The sequence below is a fragment of the Citrus sinensis genome, chromosome 4, assembly GCF_022201045.2.
Source record: "Citrus sinensis cultivar Valencia sweet orange chromosome 4, DVS_A1.0, whole genome shotgun sequence".
Lineage (NCBI taxonomy): Eukaryota > Viridiplantae > Streptophyta > Magnoliopsida > Sapindales > Rutaceae > Citrus > Citrus sinensis.
In genome coordinates this window covers 7,792,476-7,813,531 of record NC_068559.1, presented here as the reverse complement: position 1 = coordinate 7,813,531, position 21,056 = coordinate 7,792,476, and the positions used below count along the sequence as shown (strand labels likewise).

Below are 21,056 nucleotides of genomic sequence, written 5' to 3'. Positions count from 1 at the left end.
ATGAGAAAATAAATTCTTTCAGACAATCTACAGAAGCATAAGCAGATAATTCAGAAGACCCGGGCATGGGACTGTCAACAGCAAACGGGGCGTTAATTAAAAAGTAGAAATTTAGGTTCACATCTTTGTACTAATTACAGTAGCATTTATGATAGAAGGTAGGAACATACGCAGTACATATTTTTGGTTTCTTAGTGTTATATTCTTACTGGGGAACACAGAATTCCAGTACCAGCTTTAAGTGAAAGCCCCTTTGATAAGCTACCTCTAGTCAGGCTTAACAGGAGCATTTGCCAAGTCCAAAATCTCTTTCTTGCTCTTTATGAAACAATATTTCTTGGTGTTAAAATCAACACTATCCAAGTCCTCTGAAACGCCCATGTACCCATACAGAAGTTGCTCCTCTAGTTTATCTCCATGCATTTGCGCTTCCACATTGATGCTGCTTCTGCTGTTGCTCGATGTCAACTGCACAAACTCTGCTCTCCCATGTTTATGCTCAACAAAATACTTATGAAGCTTCTCTGCATTTCCGAGTCCAGTGAATGTTCCTAAGAACTTCACCACCATGACACTTTGGTCAGCAGGTCTCCCTAGGCACACAGTGATTTTCCCTCCAATGAAACCTTCACCTGTAAATACTCCAACAAAATAAAAAAGAAAAAGAGAAAAAAAGAAAAAAGCAATGTACGAGAAACCAGTTGTCAGTATGCCCTTCCAAGTTAATCAACCCCAATTCGTTATTAATTGTTGTAAAATGCATTATGAATCCACAATGGTAACACTAATTACCTACTATAGAGCATAAGCATTCTTCTAATAGTGTTTTAATTTTGCCTTTTTCCATCATCAATGTCAAGAATACTTAAACATGTACTGCACAATCCCACTCACCTCTAAGAAAAGCCTCAACCCCTTCGATGGGTACAACTTTCTGCTCTTTAGGATTGTTGTTTGACATGGATATGTTGCGGATGATAACAACGGGAGGCCAGAGAATCAAATCCTCCTTCTGAGCCATAGCTTCTTCATCATGCAAGACATCAGGAACCCATGTTATCATGTCATGAGGCACAACACTATTCCACCCCATCAAAACACATATTGCTTTCTGAAGACCGAGATGCATTGCCCTCAACCCAACCTTGTGAGACATAAAAGCGTGCCTCACCAAGCTTTGTGTATTCATGAACTCTTTCGACATACTGCAAGAGCACAGAGACATAAGCAACTGCTAGTAATATATAATAAAAATGCAATACAACAATGCAAGCTCTACAATTCCTGTCTATAAATAAAGAGGAGAAGGGTAGAAACATGAATAATAAAGTATCTTAAAAGAAAATAATAGTTTGGAGACCAACTAACAATGAAATCATTAGCCATATAAAGATGACCTAAAACTATACAATCATGTTCATAAAGAAACTCAATATGTCTGTCGGCAGGATTGAGAGGAAGATTCAGAAGAAGGAAATATCTACAAACACCATCTGCTGAAAGGGAAAATTGTGTGCAGTGCAAAATCAGTGTTAAACAATAGCATTTGAATGGTTTCAAGGCCCCGATCTTTTCTCAACTCAACCACACCCTTCAAAAGGGTCAGCCACAAACTTTGTGACATCAATTAGGTGAGGTATCTGAAAGAAAACTCCACCATAGAATGTTTTCTCCCAAAAAGTAGGAAGCATGGATGACAACTTTTTTCAACATTAACAAGCTCTTCAACAAACCAGTAGATGCCGGCAAAAGCTCAAGTAACAAAACAAATGCTTTGTATGTCCATCAATGATATTCGAATGAATGGCACATAAGGTCTGAAAGCTTAGCAGATCAATGATGCCAGTAACAGATTCCCTCAATTAAACAACTTAATAACAGCAGTACTAACGGCACGTATGACTATCTTGTCATTCTTCAGAATCATCACAAACCTATAATGAAGAATGACTTCAATCTCCAGATCAATAAATTAAGTTTCAGAGCTGGAAGTTGATTAAAGTCCAAACAATTGACCAGCCCCATTAAACTTGCTAACCACCAAGAAAAGTAAGCTTGAAATTGACTTCACTGACGTAATTTCAAATATGCAAGCTGACACCTCTCTATCTCACTAATAACAATCTAATTTCTACACACTTTCAATTTCATTAGCAGATTGAAAGGTAGTATTAGTTGCACTTGAGGCTTCCAACAGGCTGCACTAATTCAAGCCAATATCCTGAAATCTCTAAACACCCTTACTTGAAGCTCATTATTGTTCTCCATGAACCTACAGGTTGACAAGAAACTGTCCAGTTATAATACATGGCTTTTGATCCCTATCTTAGTAGAAAAGCATCTATTTCCTATCAGTATCAACAGTCTGATAATTGTTGATATCTATATAGTCTACTTGAACCGGAAACTTCAAGAAAGTAGGTTTCCCCATAAACAAATTTGAAAGTAGTCCCCACATATATAGAGACCCAAAACCGTCCTAAATCAGATTTTGCATCAATATTATTATTACATGCCTAGGCAAGTCTAGAACAAATTAACCATTCAAATATAAAATTGTTTCATTCAATCATTACCAAGTGTAGCAATCATGTCAGATACGCAAAATTACATGCACCCTGTTCTGTTTAGAAAGCAACGGGCAATGTCAGTAGATTTTTTAGCAACATCTCCCAATGCTAAAATTACTACGCTACAGTATATTCAAATTTTTATTGTCTCCAAAGTCTCAGATGGATATCTAACATTTGAATTGCCCATTTGGCTTTTTTTTTTCGCTATCATGTCCACAAAACAAGAGTTACAATCGTGATTGGTTTTTGTTAATTGAGATAAAGTTTTGTACCACATAAATGGAGTCAACCCTGCTAACTTATTCACCTAACCTCAAAATATTTAATCTACAATTGATCAACAAAACTACACTGGAAAGGCCATAATCTCGTTTGCTTAAAAAGACCAAACTGTCCAAAAAAAATTGTTATCCAAGCACAATTCAAAAAGAGCCCATCACCCTAGCTTCAAGAAGTCATAGTTATTAACAAGGTTCACTAATCCTCACCACATAGACTACATGAAGCTAAATTATCCACCTCTAGAATTTACAATATCACTTAGTCATAAAACCTAGCATTTAAAAGTTTGCAGCGATCCATAATTAAAAAAATTCCATAAGGCCAAAAGAAAAAACTTTCTATGAATATGCTTCACAGGGACTATAAGGGTAATCCTAGGAAACTTCGGAGTCGGACTGAAGTAAACGTGCTCCCCATTTAAAATGTTTACAATAGGAAAAGAAAACAGACCTTCTGCCACATGCAATGCAGAACAAACTACCAGCTTTCCCTTGCTCCTTGTATCTTCTTCGAACAGATGGATTCACATTCAACTTTTTAGCATACAGTAAAAAGGCTTTTTGTACCAGTTCTTTAAATTCCTCTGTGTCCTCAGATGGCTCAGACTCTGCAAGATTTGACCACTCTTCTGATGTGTCACCATCATTTTCATGTACATCCTCATCGTAATCCTCAATTCGTTTCCAAACTTTGTGTTGTTTATTAAGACCAGTTCTTCTATCACCATGATGTGAGCTATGCCTACTTAAAGAACCAAGTCTTGGGTTAGCCTTTACATATTTACCACTATTTTTGTAATATCTGATCGAAGACCCTTGTGAATGCACCAAAGAATCTCGGGTGGAGAACCGGTCACCATATGCAAAGTTTCCATATTGTTCTTGTCCATCATATGCTCGTCCACCCTTTCTGCGTTCATTGTTATTAAATCTCCTAGTCTTTGACAAGTGGGCACCACTCATTCCTTCATCAAAACACTCATCACCATCATACAGATCTTCAAACTCTTCAGGGGCATACCATTTTCTTGACATAATAGTTCTAGAGTCATGCCTATTCATGTCATCCTCCAGGTTTTTTCTTTTAAACAATTTGCCATACGGTTCACGTATGCCAAGCTCTTCCTCAATTCCATGTGTTCTAACAGCAATTTTGTGCGCTTCTGAATCATATAATGGGTCAGAAGAACTCAAATATCTTTCTTCATGAACAACTTGGCCTGCATCCCTTCCATAGACATAATCTGATCTCAAATATGAGATTTGATGACCTTGTGATACATCCATATGCGATACTCCATAATCTCGGGGTACTTGCCTCTCAAACTCTGCATGATTAGATGCAGAATACGCATAAGATTTTCTGTTTGTATCAAGGTAGTCTGAAACTGTATGCTTTTGTAAAGTAGGATGGTCTAACACATTACTCTTTCTCAAATCTCCTCTAGAATGCTCAGAATTATCAATACTGTCTACAACTGGGATCATATTACTTGGTCTAGCCAAATCCATATGATCATAATCCATAGGAGCATGATTGTAGTCATGTTGAATGCGTGGAGATGTCATTCTGCGTACATCATCAGATAGATATCCTCGATCATCACTCACTATCACCGATGTTTTAGGGTAAACAAAATCCTCACGCTCAGTCCTGGAGGAGTCGTATGCCCCTCGCTGGTTATATATAAAATTTCTTGCTTCTGGTTCAGCAACACTGGTGGAATCCACTTGTGACCGTTGCCCATATGAACTAAAACCAATAGGTTCATTTAGCTTTATGCTACTTTTTGAATATCCATCTGAAGCAGGAAAGGTCAAATCATCCACGTAAGAAACTGAATACTCATTCATTGGTGCTACTGAAGAGGTACTAACAAAGTCTTTATACTGAGAAGTGCTCAAGATGTCCTTAGAATGAGAGTCTGGCACTGTTGTGTACAGAATATCTCTCGAATGAAAGATAGGTTTCTCTCCTTCCCTGTAGGATTCCATTACAGGTAACTTATCCCTTGAATGGTATACAGGTTTCTCTCCTTCTCTGTAGGATTCCATTATTGGTAACTTGTCCCTCGAATGGAACACATGCTTCTCTTCTTTGTAGGATTCCATAGCTGCCAACTTATCAGAAGGAATTGGCTGATAGTTCCTTGAATGGTACGCATGTTTCTCTTCTTTGTAAGATTCCATAGCTGCCAACTTATCAGAAGGAATTGGCTGACGCTCCCTTGAATGGAACGCATGTTTCTCTCCTTTGTAAGATTCCATAGCTGCCAACTTATCAGAAGGAATTGGCTGACGGTCCCTTGAATGGTACGCATGTTTCCCTTCTTGGTAAGATTCCATAGCTGCCAACTTATCAGAAGGAATTGGCTGACGGTCCCTTGAATGGTACGCAGGTTTCCCTTCTTGGTAAGATTCCATAGCTGCCAACTTATCAGAAGGAATTGGCTGACGGTCCCTTGAATGGTACGCATGTTTCCCTTCTTGGTAAGATTCCATAGCTGCCAACTTATCAGAAGGAATTGGCTGACGGTCCCTTGAATGGTACGCATGTTTCTCTTCTTTGTAAGATTCCAAAGCTGCCAATTTATCAGAAGGAATTGGCTGACGGTACTGAAGTCTTTCTCCCTCAGCACTGCCTACATCCATGCTCCGACAGGATAACGGTAAACTTCCACCAGGTTCACCATAATTTTTTGCGGGACCAATATCTGGAGGCAACTGATATAAGCCCCTTATTGCCTCTTCTTCCAGTGGAATCGATTTCTGACTCAACATTCCACGACTGCCAATATCCACAACCCTTTTATCGCCATAATCCCTCTCTTTACTAGCTCTTGAAGTACTGTGATCATAACCATATACGTCCTTCAATCTAGAGTTTGCACCATGATCGAAATCTTCATCTTCAGGATGCCCATATTTCCTATGGGCAACACCATCTTCAAACTGATCCTTTTTATGCGACAGCCTGTATTGGGGCGACTTTGCATGAACTCCTTCAGACCTTCCTCCACCCAAATGAAATCCATAATCCCTCCTATCAGTTGAATCACTTGCTCTATGACCATCCGAAAATCTCCGAGACCCATCTACTTTACGTGGGCTCAAGCTCCTAGGAGCCCTATCCGGTGCATCACGGTGTGAAATCTGATACGGGTGATTGCCTAATTCACCTCTTCCAGTTTGATTATTCCATGATTTAGATGACGATGTAGGCATCGTCGTGTAATCTTGATGTCTTCTAGACTGCATCGTTCTAATTTAGTTATCAAAACCTCAAAGAGGTAACCCTCTCACTACTCAATCAGTGATCGATGATCTAAAATGTGCAGAACCCCTTTAGGTTTTAGACCACAGTCACACAGTTGATCGCTAGAATTGGACTAGTTTGAATAAAAATCAAACTTAAAGAGTAAGCTGAATAATCACCAACTACCCAGCCAAGTGTTCTCAAGTAACCTGTAATTTTCTTAACCCTAAAGCAGCGATTGAAGATTGCAAATACAAATCCAAGAGGGGGAAAAAAATCCAGAAAGGGGTTTTGATTATTGAATTGGTTCAACAGCAGCAACAGAGAGACAAATCGAATCAAACCAAATCAAATCAAACCTCGTGTTGCAATAATCTGAGACGACGACCCATGATTGATTTTTTCAATTTGACGATCGAATTTGCGCAGATTTGAAAGTGGGCAAAGTTAGTTTACTGAGAGATCAATTTTTTTTTTTTCTCGAAGCTGTGAAATCAGTAAGGGAGATTGTGAAGTTGTGTGCTTGCTTCGTCCAAATAAAGCGGCTTTTTTATTTGGGCGAGAATATTATTGCGGTCGGTATTGGACACATGGCTATACACGATGCTATCAAGTGGTGCAAACGAAGTTGGAAAATAATGGAAATTATTGTTCTAGGATGAATTTATGTGATAATTTTCTAAAATTAAAAAAAAAAAGTTTTTGCTGACAATTTTATTAAATTGTTTATTTATTTTCCCCTTTCTATATATATATATATATATATTGCTCTTATAGTTTTGGCATGACGGCATGAGACGAGGAAATATTATAACTTGAAAGTCGAATTTGGTTGGATAATTTTTTTATTTAAATAAGTGAAATATGTTCCAAAAAAGAAAAATATAGGGAGTGATTGTCAATGGGCCAGACTGTGGGCTAAAGCCCGGTCTGTTTTAGGCCGACAATGAACAGAAGTATACACTGTAGCCCATCTTGGCCCACAGCCAGAGTCACGTTAGACGTTCTTAGGCCAGCTAGAGGGCCCACAGCCCCATTTTTTGGGCCAGCTAATCATAGTCTGTTAATTTATGAATTTTACTTCTAGTGATGCTATTTAGTATTTATACCATAGTATGCTTTGTAATCTTATTTTCTTAAAAAAATATAATAATTTGAAAAAGAAAGATTATTACACTACTAAAATGCTTTTAGTGAAATTTAATAGGACGGTGAGCTTTAGTGTCCATTAGTTAATCTTTGTTGTCTAGTCATTGATTTTTATTTTCACAAATTATTGACGATTCAAATAATAATAAGAGGCATTATTTCTATCACTCTCTAATTTTTCACGTGGCAATATATAGTTTTTCAAAATAAAACACTCAAGATTCTTTATGTCGCCAACAAAGAGTAGCACACAGTAAACAAGTAATTTTTGTTTTTATTTTTCTTCTTTGTACCTTTTTCACTAATCCTCAAAATAAAATCTAACTACATAAGTACCATTAACATGGGCGGCATCCATGGGGAAGGGATTATGTTACCAGAAGGTTAAAAAATAATAATAATATATTAAAAAAAAAAACCCTTTCATTATATGTGAAAAATGTGGAAGTGTATAAGAACTATGTGTCCACGTTCCAAAAAAAAAAAAAAGCGAAAGTTTTATGATTTACCAATAGCAACAAACCAATATGATAAAATTCTTCTGTTTCAAGAAAAGGATTGGAAGTCACCCATTGAAGAAGATTACGTACGTAAAGAATAACTACTCGTTCTGAAAAGTGCCTTGCTTGCTACTTGGGAACTTGACAATGTAACAACCTGAAATGGAGAAAAGAAAAATAATTTTTTTGAGGGGACCATAGAATTTATAAGCCAATTTTCAATAGCAATCTCCCCCATGGAGCAAACTGAAATTCTTTGAACTATTTCTGCTGTTGAAATGTTGGCAAATGGGAAGAAAGTGCTTTGAGGGCACGCTTGGGGGATCTTTGCTTTCTTAGAAATGTTGTTTCCTGATTAAGCAAAGTTACGCGTGTACAGAGAACTGTAAAGCAGAAGCAAAAGAAGGGTACACATAAAAGTGGAGAATGTGCAGAAACTTGGAGAGTGAGTTTCCATTTTGACAGAAAAAAAAGGGGCCAAGAAAAATGAGGAACTTGGGGAGCAGCAATGGCAGCGGGCTGTCAACAGATGAGATTGAAGATGAGGAGATGGCAAGAATGGCAATTGCTACATTTCAAGCTAGAGAAGAAGAGATTGAGAGGAAAAAAATGGAGGTCAAGGAGAGAGTTGAACTCCAACTTGGTCGAGCTGAAGAAGAATCAAGGCGCTTGGCTCAAATTTGGGAGGTAAGTTGAAGCAAAAGCCTTATTAATATCGAGTCCTTATCAAACAGCTTAAGCTACCAAATAGTATATCAAAAGCCAAACTCTAGTGTATTTGTCTCCTAAGGGGAGCCTTGTCCTACAGCAGTAAAAGGAGGACCAATACCATTACTATGATGATTTGTGTTCCTGTAAATGTCATTAGGAATTGGAAGTGCTGACAGATCCAATGAGAAAGGAAGTTGCAGTTGTGCGCAAAAAGATTGATATGGCTAACAGAGAGCTTAAGCCGCTGGGACAGAGCATTCAGAAAAAGGTCTAGTGTTTTTCTTCCTCAAGAGTGAAAATATAATTATGCCATTAGCTCTCACAGAATTTGATTTAGAGTTTTGGCTGGTGACAGGAGAGAGAATACAAAGAAGCCCTGGAAGCTTTCAATGAAAAAAGTAAAGAAAAAGCTCAGCTTGTTACAGCATTAATGGAGGTAAATTGAAAAACCTTAATTGATGTCAAAATGGAAAAGTCTAAGCTTTCCTTTTCTGTTCGTGTTTCACTTTCCACCCTATTTTCTGAACAAAAATGCACTGTTTTCTTTGCGGTCACGTTACTAGCTGCTGACAGAAAGTGAGAGAGTGAGGATGAAGAAACTGGAAGAGCTCAGCAAGAACATAGAACCCATACAATAAGATCACCTGATCTTCAGCTATTGATATTTTGTGCTTGTATTTAGTATAAATTTTCTCATTATGAATGTTCAAGAAGTGAGCCTACATGCTCTGAATCTACAATATAAATACAACTCTTGGCTTACAGCTACACCATAGCATGCATTTTAAGATACCTTTTTTTTTTTTAAGAGAGTCATACTGTGGGTCTTTGAGAGTGAGTGAAACCATCCAAAATAATGGAAAATCAAATGTTATTATCAATCATCAAAGTAAACTTACACGTATTTTGTGTTCAAGGTAAAGAACTTCATTAAGCATGACGAAACAAAAGATACTGTATACAAAGTATATCCAAACTCCTAAGGTGCCTGAAAAGCCTGGCAAAAATCTAGACTTAATAAGAGGATGCCATGCTATGAGATGTTTTACATAATGAGGAAATCTGAAAAGCAAATAGCCCAATATGTCTGAAAATATATAGTAATGATACAAGCAAGATTTCTCAAGGACTTCCGCAGCTGTAATGTGAATGGTCTGCATCTGTGCACCCATGAGTCCAGCAGCAGAATTGATGATGACTTATGTGAGTTACATGGAGAACAAATGCTTGCATATTTCTATCTATACTCTTTCTCATACAAAGATTGAGAAAACATTCAAAGCTGTGTAGTGATTTTCTCTTTCATTTTTATACGAAGACAGCTCCTCAGATTATACTTCAGTCAGCTAAAAGCTTTTTGTATTCTTCCAGGAGCTTTGGGATATCCACCATATGCAACTGGAAATGAACAGTGCAGGTATAAAAAAGAGAGAACAAAAGAACAGAGAAATTCAAAATATCACATCCGGCGATTGAGGAGTAATCAAATATATCCACACCCAATACAAAGCTAGCATAAGTTTCAAATCCATCATTTCCGAACTACAGATAGCTCTACCTCTACAAGCAAAACAGACAACTAGCACTAGCTTCTCGTCAGAAAAAGAAAATGGTTTTCTGATGACCTACAGGAACTTTTTATGAAAAAGAAGGGGAAAAAAATCACACTACCAGGAACCCCCATAGTTATCAGGATTCCAGAACAAAAGAATATTCAAGTTTCCTCACAAAGTGATAAAGAGGTTTTACTTGTATATGGAAGATTAGAGGCATTATACAATTCTTTCAGCCTACAACCAAAATTTTCATTTGAAATTCAATGTCATCCATAACAGTAATAACAATGGAAAAGCCATGGAGTGGGTTGGGCTACATCCTATGATTGGTTTTTTTACCCCAAAAAGAAGAAGAAAAAAGAAAATGAAACTCCAAATTTTTTTAAATTTTTTTGGGGTCTGAAAATGAAGTTAGATACAGATTTTCAATAGCTGTTTTTACCAGCAATAGCCAAGTACACCATGCCTGATTTAAGAAGATGATAATCATTTTGCATTCACGGTAAATCAAATGCAAGGTAAAGCAGACGCCAAAACGATCAAATGGCTAAAGCTAAAGTAAATAATACTTTATAGGCATATTGCAAGAATATCTAGTAGAAAAAAAGTGCTTCTTCTTCATTTCAACAAAACTTTCTTTGGTATATAATCAACCAAAAGTTGCAATAAACACATGGAACTCAATGGAACATTAATATACTCGGCATTTCATAAGAATATCAGCCAAAAAAGAAAACTAAAGCCTATTCAACTTACTCTTCATGAATCATACCTGAGAAGAATTTTTCAGATGATAAAATGTATATGCCTCCTTTCCAGGAAGACCCAACTCAGTGGACTGCAAATTTGCTCTGCAATATGTAAAAATACATAACACGAACAAGAAACTAATTATTTGGAAGAAGTTAAGAAATGAGATAATAACTCATTTGTGCAAGACAACCAAACAAACACACATATTATGCGAAGCATGTTTTATATGGGCAACATAGTAATTCTATAGAGAGATCTTACTAAAATAAAAGGACCTATTCCAAGCTTTACCACCTATGTTATGAAGCACAACAGATCATCAACTTCGGTTCATGTGCAAAAATGGTTTTCACTAGCATGGAGCCATAATTGTTAAATCCTTTGGATAGCAAAGCAGGGAATTTATCCAATGTTACAATGAAGAATTGTTTTCATCCAAAGAAAAACTCTGGAATATGTAAACAGATACTAACAAATGTCTTGGCAATCTCATCCAAACCAAAACCGAACCGTTCAGACAGAAGTTGACTCAATTTGTCTATGTCGCGTAACAGATTGTTCACCTCAACAATCAATCAATGAGCTAGATAACAGATACGGCTAAATGGTGACCAATATTCAAATTTACTAATTATTTCTTATAGAAGAAGTGTTACGATATCCAAATGACTCTTCAGTCCACTAATATTACTAAAAGGCATCTGCAACTTTTCCTCAGCCAATAGACCAAGAAATCATTTAAAAAGAAGAAAAAGAAAATGCAATTTTTTATGAGAACAGAGTTTCAAGCTTGTATAACCCACAAGATAATCACACTTAGATATTGACACAATTATTTCAACCTTTACAGCATTTATTATAAAACATGTCATGATTTGTCCGTAGGTGATGCTTACAGATGACGGGCAATCAATCGTTGATAATCACGAAGCAAGGGACCAAGCTCCTTGATTGGTATTGACCTTGGTGTAGACTTCTTCCAGTGATCACGAAGCACCTGAGTTGCCTTTTTCCCACGTACAAAAGTTATTAGTTGCAAATACCAACAGATACATCATAAACAATATCAAGCTTACCTGAATACGAGAAACCTGTCCATTACTGAAAACTCCTGCTCCCATTAACCTTGAAGCTAGTTCAAGGAATTCTTCGTCTTCCAACTCATCCATAATTTGAAGCCCAGGACGAGAAAGTGAAACTGAAATATCTAACTTTTTCTGCAACTCTACAATAGTGGAACTTTCCCTTTGGCTTTCCTGCAGAAGATATGAGGATAATTAACAATTCTAAAAATTCAAAAGGCAACTAGCATAGGCAGTACATATAATCATGAGACAGTCAAAGGAAAATTAGATGCTCATAAAAAGCGGTCCCAGATTCAAATATTTTAAAACTTCTGTCAACTTGAAAAAGAAGGTGGGCGCAGGGGGGTGCGTAGGTGGCGGAGAACAAAAGTTCATAACAAGCATCACAAGTCCACTGATATGATGTTGCAAGTTTTAACAACTTGCTCTGAAAGTCAAATAAACTAAAATACTTTTACACCTTGCAAATTGCAATGACACATTAAAGGATGCATAAGATAGGTCATATCCTAGCAATGGATTCCAAAGAACATTCAAATGTTGTGGATAGTTTCATGTGACAATTTTCCATTTGAGTATACATAAATTAGCCAACAGTCATAGATTATGCTCAAACTTACAAAGTTCATCAAGCGTAAGACAGTGTTATTTTACTCTTAACTGAGAGCACTAACGCCAAGGACAAAGTTGAAACTCGTGGTCAACCAGCTTTAAAGACAAAAATAAAATGGAACAAAATGAACCGGGTGTAACTAGATTACTACCTTGACTGCAAATTGGGAATTATTATTTTCCATTGCCACATCCTTATTTTCAGGAAGAATGTTTGGTGGAGATAGATTACTACCTTGACTGCAAATTGGGAATTATAATTTTCCATTGCCACATCCTTATTTTCAGGAAGAACTTTTGGTGGAGATTCAGTATACCGCTTTGCAATTGGGTCCTCTGCAAAACAAGTTAAAAGTGGCAAGATTTAAACGTTAAGTTTCAAATCTCAAGTTACAGTCAAAGGGCGATCGATTCCGTAAAAGATATCAGTAAATGAAATGGAAATTCACTGAATTTGAATCTTTGTGAGATCGTCAATATAGTACCGAGGGTATTTTTAGAATATACCGAATCAGTATAGCTATCCTTCTTCTGACACAGCAACGCAATTTCAATTGGTATCGAAAGGCAGTGCTAGAAAATTTCTTTCTTCTTTTCTTTTCATACCATTCAATAGAAAATTTCAATAGAAATTCCTAAAATTTCTGTAGTCTGCGGGTTCTTTTGTCTCCATTTCCATGCTTGTCTTCGGACTCGAAATTCAAAATAAAGTAAAATGCGAATCCTACGGATTGTTTTCTAATAATTCATGATGAAGATTATCATATTTCCCCATTTCAATTCGATATGAGATCTACAAATCTCTTTTTCTTATATGTAAATTTTTTTGTTGTAATTCTCCTCTTCCCCCCCCCTCCCGCACCAAGGAATTGGTTAGTTGTCCAAAAACAAGTAACGGCGGGAGATAGGATTCGATAAAAATAACAGAACGCGAAAAATGCCTAAAATAATTCTAATAATCTAGATTTGTCATGCCCGCGTTGTTGTATTAGACCCAAGGGTTCTTTCTTGACCTACCTACAACGCGTGGGCTTTATCCTTTATAGATAATATGGAAAGACAAAATAGAAAATCTATAAAGGAAAAGATAATAGGAGTTTGACACAGCAGGAAATCAGAAATTTTTCCAGTACCATCTTGCAATTGCAAGTTTTTCAACTTGTTTATTTCTTTCTCATATATTCATTTCCTCCTGTGGTTATATTGTAACCAAAACATGGTTTTACTACTTACTATTGATAAAAATGGCTCTCAAGTTTCATTCTCCATCTTGACAAGGCAGAAGTGCATTCTGAATCACCATAATCAACTTGAGAAGAAACAAACCAATGTCAAAATTTAAGACTAATCAAAATTATATATGGTCATCATCATATCTTATGCCACTAAATCAGAAAAATCCCCCAGTCTGCTAACATCACATTTAAACTCAAAACATGCTAACCCACGGTAAATAAGTAAAATCTTTTGAGTCCAAATGCAAAATCCTTTTTAATGTTAAAAAAAATGTTAATGTACACCATTTCATGAAGTCATCTCATTGAAGCTTCTTGACAGGAAAGGAACACTCTAACAATAAGCAAAAAGATAGAAGTTTGCTATTTTGAAGCAAATTTAGTACCTTCTGGAACCAACCACCATATATCCCCAAATGTTGACTTCCCATCAAAGCCACCAAATAAGAGATAGAGTGAGCCCAAACATGTCATAGAATGGTATGCTCGAGCAGGAGGAGGTTCATTGCCAATAGGTAAGCGCTTCCATTGTGCAGACACTAAATGGGCCAAAACAATAAAGCCAAAGGTGAGGATGTGAATAAAATAGTGAAAGGTAAAGTAAGCAGCAACTATAAATGTGAGACTAGACTGCAAAAAATAAATATAAATAACCAAAGCATCAGCATTTATGGGTCACTAGGGTTACAGATTATACTGACTATATGATTTCTTTTTCCCTTTCCCCCCCTTTTTGACAGTAACAATGACTTCAGGTAAACAGTCTTAAACAAATATAGCAGAATGGTTACAGCAAAAATATCATTGATGATTCATTAAAATCATAATGGCATATCTTTATAAATATACTTATTAAGAGTGCAACATGAGAAGACTGAAAGCTCACATCTGTCTAAAATAATAGTGTCATTATAATAAATGTCGTAACGGCTCAACCAACCGCCTGTTCCGTGCCCTCCAAATAGCAAGAGCTGCAAAACAAAACATCTTCCTAATAAGGTAAGGTAGGGAAAAAAAAAGTTTGAGCTTTAGGAAGTATAAAACTCAATATTTCCCACACTTTGATAAAAATTCTTGGCAAAGTCATAAGAAACTCAGTGTCTTATGCCAATCCACCCTACTTCAGGACCTGAGACTCAATTCTAAAATTTCCTTCTTCCTCTCTTATCGGGTGACATGGTATTGCTTGTTGGAAGTGCCATAACTGCCCTAAAGGATAAACATAAGAGACTTAAGTACTACAACAAGATTTGTCTAACTATCTTAAAAGAAGGAAAACATCCACTGTAGATAGTGTGGATTAGATCCTAAATCTAAACATTGTGCTCAAAATCTCATATATCCTACAAATGTAAGATATATGAATCAAACTGAAAGGAATGAAAAGATAAATTATGCCCCATCCCTTTGCCCAAATAAGACAAGCTACTTTAAATGTCGATAAATTATGCCCCATGCCTTTGTAATCAAACTGTAGAAACCTTGGTCTTGTCTTAAACTAGTTCATTTACTCACTGTAGAAACCTTGGGCATGACACTTAAGTAAATGAACTACTTTAAATGCTGATAAGACAAGCTTCCAATAGGAAAATTAAACATAGTAAACACTGGGATACAAAATGGTTATGCCAATATTGTTTGCTACCACTTGCAAAAGAAAATCGCAAGAGTCTTGTAAAGAGGTTACCTAGGTCAATACCAAATATTTAATAGACTTTAGCATGAAACATCTTACTTTAAAATGTCCGTGCAATGGGAATTAACATACCCATTAGTGTCAAAATTGACAATGATATTACCATGGATTAATGTGGACATTTACGTCCAAGCAATGATATGACCAGATCAGTGAGCAGAAAGCAAAAAAGTTTTTGCCTAAATGTGTCGCAGATCAATGCAAATTTTAGTATATGACATTTCTATTTTCACATCTCTTTGCTAAGTATGATAGGTACTTCAAAGATAAATTGTTCAAATCCACAAGAATAAACAGTCTGGAAGCCCCGCAAGAAGACACGTGTTTGAAGCATTACCACCCCTAAAACTTCAAAGCCTTCCACCTGGCATCTTCATGATCAATACTTATCATATAAGTTTCTAAAAGCTAATTCCATAATCAAACAACGTCTATTCTATCACATGTTAATTGCCCTTACAGATATTTTGCATTGCATCAACACAGAAACAAATAGTATGGGTTTTAGATGTGTCATTACGTAGTGCCCTCCAGATGTAATAGTATGCCCACAACGAGAAGAAGGTGCTTGACCAGGAAGCTTCAATTGGGTCCATCCAGGTGTTTCATTCTCTTCCTTCCACAACAAAGAAAAAATTTAAACACAATTAGAACATAGAAAATTTTAAGACAATTGAGTACAATTGAGTAAATAAATAAATTAAGAAAACATGAAGCTAATAGTCATCAATCTTATTAGAAAGAAGCCAGGACTAACTCAAGTTATTGAAAGGCATCCGGTGAAATAGATCTGTCAAGAAAGAGAGAGAAAAAAGGGGGGGAAAAAGTGACCTGATAGGAAGTACAATCCAAATTCTATTCATGCTGCAGGAAGATTTCCCTTTTCCACTATGGTTTTTCTTATTCAAACTTACCCAACAGTTATTAATCTGAGGTCTTTTATAATTGCTATCAAAATCCTAACCCAAAAAATAAAAGAAACAATCTAAGATAGGGAAACTTAATTTTCAGTATCTAAACGTTAAGAATGGGTGTAATGCTCATATGGGAAACATGTTATAATTTCTCTAATGAGGAACTTGCTGCTTAGGTTATCAAGAGATTCCAGAAGATGCCACAATATCAGAAAGAATTACCAGAAACAAGAGAAAATCTGCCACCCAATATGTCAAAAGTTAAGATGGAGTAGAAAATTGAACTACAAACCTTCTTCAATGAGTCCCTTTAAAGCCCACAAATCACCCATGATTGGCCCACCACCACCTATCAAGTTAAGAAAAGCACTCATATCAGAGAAGAGGCACTTATTGCTTGGTGGCAAATTTTGCATGTCCATAAATGAACTATCCAAAGCCTGAAAGCCATTTTAGGACTGAAACTTGTCCGAGTAACTTCAAGGCATTATGACCATTATATGGGTGGTATGCAATTGTTTGCATAAAAGATCTATTGTTAAATAAGGACAAAGTCATAAACACTACTCAGGAATCAGTAGCAATCCTCAAAGAAACACATTACACAATATACAGAAGGCAGAGACAGTTGACGGAATGTGAGGATAATGATGCAACTTCACCTCTGCCACCATAGATAAGCAATCGCTTTTCGACCATTGTAGCTGTATGGCCACATCTAGGTGGTGGCACTGATCCAGTAACTGGAAGCTGCATCCACTCCAGCGATACTGTTTGAAGAAGCAGATGGCATATAAAACAAATTTGACATCGGTTGTGTCACCAAAATAAAAAAACTAAAAAAATGATATATAAAGATAATAACATCCCTAGGCTTGAGCAAAGAAGTTACTTGTGTCCAAGACATACACATCTGACAACCACTTTTTACCATCCCAGCCACCATACCTGCACTCAATTAGATTCACCAAAAGTCATACACAAAATAATAATCTATACTGGCTATTTGATAAAGAAAGCAAGGTAGCACCACTGACATAACAATTTTACGGTTTCCAATGGCTGAAGCAGCAGCGAAGTCCCTAGGAGAAGGCAAATCGCCGAAACTGGTGAGCTCTGACCACTGCCATATGTCTGGAATAAACACAGAATTAATAATTGTGAACAGCTGAAGTAAATGTCAGACAATCAGAAATTCCAAGGTTGTACATAGTTGTTATCACAATTCTTAAAAAGATTTGCACGAATACATTCTTACCTGTGTCTAGGACCCAGAAGTCACCCAACCTGAAATATCAAGGTGTTAATAGCAGAATTAGATTCCACACTGATGAAATCAAGCAAAAGTTCTAGATAGTGGCACACCTTCTACTACCAAAACGTCCACCAAAGATGAACATATGACAGTCGATTGCAACAGCAATGTGAAAAGCTCGTGGGCCAGGACCCACTTGCCCATTGGAACCATTTCCAGTGCACTCTGGCTGAAACCATAATTTGTTGTCTGAAACAATGAAAATGCACAACTTGAAAAACAGTACTTTAAAAGCAATGTTAGTGCCCCTGAGTGGGGAGATGTCTCTCAAAGTCAGTATGTGTATGCAGGAGCAAAATATATTAAAGAGAATAAAAAAATGTTTATATCTATATATAGACTACACTTAAGATTTAACAGCCCATACAACAATGGGACAAGAGAAAGTGAATCAATATATTAAAAGAGAACTAAAAGTGTGTATACACTAAGCATAAGATTTAAAAAGCCCATACAACAGTAGGAAACATGAAAATGGAACATGCTAGATCTGAAACATGGCAAACAAGATCACACAAGGAAATCTATTTTCAGTTCATCCATTGGCTTGTCAACCCTCAATGGAAACCATTCAACTCCTTAAACAAGCACTCACCAACGAAAGAATTCCAGTTTTCAATGCTACATTCTGATTTTGTCACGAAATTTCCCCTACAATCAACAAACAAATAAAACTGTATACCCAGTGTAACCTAAGAATTCCAAACTAAGCAAACAAGACCAAAGATCCGTAATGTGAAAACACGCAATTCATGAGAGGTGATCACCCACTTCTAGCACATTTTTTATATATGATTCTGAAATACTTCCCTTATCCACTATATCCTGATAAGAATAAAATAGAGCACAGCTGAAAAAACAAAAAATGAACATCAGCCAGCCTTTCATTGGCCAAACCTGCCGCACAAGACCCTTCAACTTACATGATGATACTTCTAAGTCCTAACCCCTCAACTAACACAAAAAAGAGTTCTCATGTACTGCTCACCTCAACACAAAAGAGAGATCAGATAAAACAACTACCAATCTGCTCATAATTTTGAACTTCCTAACAAACTCAGGATAAATATCATGAAAACCCCGAACAAACACAGATAACTCACCTTCATAATCTTCTATAATGAAATATCAGAAGCAAGTTGACACAAGGCAACTCGAAGGTAGTTTCAAATCTAGTTATGGAAACATTCAAGAATGAAATCTAGCTATATACACATTGATCACACACACAAAATGAGGTGGTTTTAGTTTTGTCACCTCAGTGAGTTTCCAGTCCAGCTTTTGTATGTCTTGATCTATTAACTCACTTTCAGTTTGCTGACTTTTTCCCAACCAAACAAAGGATGAGGCACTATTTTATTTCAGCTGTCATCAATAGAAGGGAAAGTTCTGAACCCAAAGGATATGCTTGTAACTGTTTTACTTCTGCTTAATTTTAAAAGCACGTTAGTTTAAGTGTTTGGTAAACACCCGCTTCTACTTGGCAACTAATTCACAAAACAGTATCACCCAATGTAGAGTAAGCTATATAAAAGCACTAGAACTGAAAACTATATGCATACAAAAGCTGATCATATAACGCGCGTATATTACCCTACTTCTCATAGAAGACAGCATGTCCAAAGTATCAAAAAAAATGAAAATTAGTTAGCTAAGCAGTGACATTAGTTGAAAAAAAAAAATACCCAGAAATCTCATGGAGAAAAAAATCAAACTTGTTCAACGAAATACATACCAATATCATAAACAACGACATCGCTGAGAAATCTTTTATCTACAAGGCCACCGAAGACAACCACCTTGGATTTTCCGATATTAACGGCGGAATGACCACTGAGAATCGAAACAAGAACTATCAACAAAGTGTCGATCATATGAATAAACTTTTAAAATTTTACATAATTCTTATGCAGAGAAAAGGGGGGGGGGGGGGTTTGCCTGCGTGGTTGAGGAACAGTGCCACCGAAGTCGGAGGAAGAAGCTCGAACCCAATAATGCATTTTGGTTCAATTTTTTGTTCTCTGATGAGGAAGAATGCAATTTGTATTGAGAATAAGAATATAAGATCGCTCTCTGTGTCCCTGTTGTTTCTTCAGCCGACTTTGCTGTGCCAATTGCGCTCGGTACACCTCCATACTTCAAAAATTATCTCAATACCCTAAAATCTGTTTTTGCCAAAATTTTCATCGATACCCTTTAAAAACTGATAGGAAATTACTAAGCTATCCTTATTTTAAAACATTTCAACTCAACGAACAGCACCTCTCCCTTCTCTACTGAAGCAAACAAACACTCATCTACTGCAATTCCCTCCATTATCAAACTCAAACAAACAAACACTGTAATTCCCTCACCGGCATCACCTCTACCGAAATAAACATTCATTCTCCATACATGGTAAATCGAACTTCAACACGAGCAAACTAAGCCTGAGAAGGAGAAGTTGCCACAACTAAGAAAGTGAAGCATAGTTCGTCGCTACATAATTGCCGGAGAGAGTTGATCATTTACTGCAAAATTGTCAGAATGTAACTAGTTGAGACAAGTAATTCCATGTAATTAGTTTTCTTGTTAATATTCAAGGGAAAAAAAAATAAAAAGCTAGGGTTTTATATTGAAAAAATAGATTAATTAGTTGTGGGTCTCTCATAACATGTTTGAAAATAAATTTCTAGTTGTTTTGCTGCATGCAAATTGTGAAAAATTAATGGATTGTGCTGATTATAATTTTGTTATGTAACACAAGATTTGGTCGTGTAAGGTTATGTAAGATTCAAGGTTGTGTATTACATAACCTTCATGTATTGCACGATTACACGACCTTCATGTATTGCACGATTACACGACCTTCATGTATTGCACGATTACACGACCTTCATGTATTACACGTTTACACGACCTTCATGTATTGCAGGTTTATATGACCTTCATGTATTATACAATTACACGATCTTCTTGTATTACACAATTACACGACCTTCAATTCCACATTTTGTTTCTTGTCAATAGAATCTACACATTACATTTAGTTTAATTAGGCTCACAATAAATTGGAATGGTGCATATACCTTTACCTTGTGAAATGTCATTAGTTAGAGAGATTCTTAATTTCCAATTATAAGCCATGGTAAGTCATGATATGTCTAGTTATGAGTGGAAATATTTTATCACTGTGAATGGTGTTCTTATGTGTATAACATTACATTAATTTCCTATAGTTGATATTTTTTTTTCTTAATTGATTTCATGGATTAATTATATGCAGGCGTTCCTCATGTATGCTTGTATGCTTGGCCAGAGGAAGAAAGCACTTTGAAGATAAAAAAAAAAAAAACTTTTTAAATGGCTGTAATATGTTTAATTGCGACTTTAAAATTACACAAAATTTTCCATTAATCATTAGATTAATTTTGTTCTTTA

General features: G+C 36.3%; 3 protein-coding genes across 5 annotated transcripts; 1 reads left to right on the top strand and 2 right to left on the bottom strand.

Moving 5' to 3' along the window:
- Positions 1-66: 66 nt before the first annotated feature.
- LOC102611744 (uncharacterized) lies at positions 67-6,731 on the bottom strand. Of its 2 annotated transcripts, XM_052439268.1 has the most exons (4): positions 5,254-6,731; positions 3,306-5,175; positions 895-1,205; positions 67-632 (listed from the first exon to the last, which is right to left on the bottom strand). In XM_052439268.1, exons 1-4 carry the CDS (start codon positions 6,110-6,112, stop codon positions 268-270), a joined length of 3,405 nt encoding a protein of 1,134 aa, XP_052295228.1. In that variant the 5' UTR covers positions 6,113-6,731; the 3' UTR covers positions 67-267. The 2 variants fall into 2 exon arrangements, with proteins under 2 accessions (XP_052295228.1, XP_006492194.2); XM_006492131.4 differs by having other exon boundaries at positions 3,306-6,731.
- A 1,140-nt stretch (positions 6,732-7,871) lies between these two features.
- LOC102611446 (uncharacterized) lies at positions 7,872-9,258 on the top strand. The gene is made up of 4 exons (XM_006492130.4): positions 7,872-8,446; positions 8,628-8,738; positions 8,826-8,906; positions 9,034-9,258. Exons 1-4 carry the CDS (start codon positions 8,246-8,248, stop codon positions 9,106-9,108), a joined length of 468 nt encoding a protein of 155 aa, XP_006492193.1. The 5' UTR covers positions 7,872-8,245; the 3' UTR covers positions 9,109-9,258.
- Positions 9,259-9,324: 66 nt separating this feature from the next.
- Positions 9,325-19,771, bottom strand: LOC102611159 (protein GLUTELIN PRECURSOR ACCUMULATION 3). 2 transcript variants are annotated; one of them, XM_006492129.4, is made up of 16 exons: positions 19,575-19,771; positions 19,372-19,469; positions 17,687-17,825; positions 17,580-17,608; positions 17,359-17,455; positions 17,214-17,269; positions 16,984-17,091; positions 16,614-16,670; positions 15,928-16,019; positions 14,598-14,682; positions 14,098-14,250; positions 12,712-12,812; positions 11,856-12,035; positions 11,676-11,785; positions 10,799-10,877; positions 9,325-9,868 (listed from the first exon to the last, which is right to left on the bottom strand). In XM_006492129.4, exons 1-16 carry the CDS (start codon positions 19,634-19,636, stop codon positions 9,809-9,811), a joined length of 1,506 nt encoding a protein of 501 aa, XP_006492192.1. In that variant the 5' UTR covers positions 19,637-19,771; the 3' UTR covers positions 9,325-9,808. The 2 variants fall into 2 exon arrangements, with proteins under 2 accessions (XP_006492192.1, XP_052295139.1); XM_052439179.1 differs by lacking the exons at positions 19,372-19,469; positions 19,575-19,771 and adding an exon at positions 18,894-18,986.
- Between the last annotated feature and the right edge of the window lie 1,285 nt (positions 19,772-21,056).